General features: G+C 54.7%; 1 protein-coding gene across 1 annotated transcript in view; it reads right to left on the bottom strand.

Annotated features, from left to right (window-relative positions):
- Positions 1–1124: 1124 nt before the first annotated feature.
- The window catches only part of LOC104277774 (leupaxin-like), a 2763-nt gene continuing 2416 nt past the window's right edge, over positions 1125–1471 (bottom strand). The window contains 2 exon segments of the mRNA XM_009874522.1: positions 1125–1256; positions 1298–1446. Coding sequence (XP_009872824.1) covers positions 1125–1256; positions 1298–1446 — 281 coding nt within the window.

Below are 1471 nucleotides of genomic sequence, written 5' to 3'. Positions count from 1 at the left end.
GGAGCTCCCCTCGGAGCAGGGGAGGCTGCGTCCGGCAGATCTGGTGCCTTGCTCCAGCCAGAAAGCACCTCTCAGCTCTGGCTGAGCCCTCCCTGGCTCCAGCCCCACCTCAGCTCGGTTTGGTTTTGTTCTGGGGTCTAACTCTTTTCCTTTAAATATGTAAAACACTAATTCCTTTTTTAATTTTTAATTCCAAATGAACCAAAAAAAAAAAGCTTCCCCCTTCTCTTCTCTCCTGCTCTGGCTCTTCTGGGCCACCCCTGCCCTGGTGGGAAGTGAGGTGAGGGGGAGGAGGGGAGCGAGGAGCAACGAGCCTTGTCCAATTCCTCTGCACACTCTTGTAACGCTTTTAAAACAAAATGATTTTTTTTTTTATATAAATAAAGTTTTTAAAGTGTGTCTGAGTGCCTTCCACCTAAGGCTGCCACCTTCATGTTTTCAGTTTTGCAGTTGGGACCAAGTGTCTTTTCCAGGGACAGGGCTGTGCTCTTGAGCATTGCTTGTCTGTGCCTGGCTCTGAAAGATGCCGCTTTGTGACAAATGCTCTGTTAGACTGGAGTGATGTTTCCTCCTCTTTCTAGCAAAAGCTTTGTACTGACCTCCCAGTGATTTTTGCAGCGTGCTCGGGCTGATGAGGTAGTTGAGACCCCTCTCTCTCTCTCTCCCTCCCCAGGGCATCAGGGCTCCCTCCTCGGAAGCCTCTCCCTGAATTTTCCCTCTCCTCTGCTGCCTGACAGATTTTGCACAAGTGAAGGAAATACTGCAATTTCTCTAGTGCGAGTAGTATATCCTTGAAAACCTGGCTGGGACAATGCTCGGGACCCCTCCCACCCTGCCTTGCACCCTTGTCCCCAAGGCCACCAATGAGCAGAGAAAAGGCAGGGCCAGGTGTTTTATTGCTTAAGGTTGGGAGGACAATGCCCAGGACCTGTGACTTGGCAGGGACAGTGCCAGGAGTGTCTTGGGGAGGAAGGGAACAAGGAATGATTTCGGGGATGTCTGGCTTGGCAGAGACAAGGCCGGGGACACTTAGCGAGGGACGCTGATGGGCGGGACAGCAGGAGGCATACGGGGCTCAGCAGGGCTGGTGCCAGGGATGTTGATGGTGGGGATGAGGCTGTGTGTCAGAGGAAGAGCTTGCTGTGGCAGGACTGGCAGTACATCTTGTTGCCGTGCTCGCGGAAGGTGCCTTTCTGCAGCTGGCCCAGGCAGTAGGTGCAGGTGAAGTGCTCGAAGGCTCGCACGGCCTCGGGGACCTGCTCACCCCTGAGTCCCCACCAGCCCACTGCCCACTCACTGCGCACACGAAGCACTCGGGATGCCAGACGCCCTGCAGAGCTGACAGGTAATTGTCCATCACGGGACGCTTGCAGCCCTGGCATTTCGGGGCAAACATGGCCAGGAAGTCCTGGCGGCAGTACGGCTTCCCACTGTGCTTGAGGAAACCTGCAGGGGTGTCAGTATGGGCTCC

Source organism: Apaloderma vittatum, unplaced genomic scaffold, assembly GCF_000703405.1.
Source record: "Apaloderma vittatum isolate BGI_N311 unplaced genomic scaffold, ASM70340v1 scaffold33308, whole genome shotgun sequence".
Classification (NCBI taxonomy): Eukaryota; Metazoa; Chordata; class Aves; order Trogoniformes; family Trogonidae; genus Apaloderma; species Apaloderma vittatum.
Note: the sequence above shows the minus strand (reverse complement) of the source record. Positions and strands in the feature narration are given on the sequence as shown.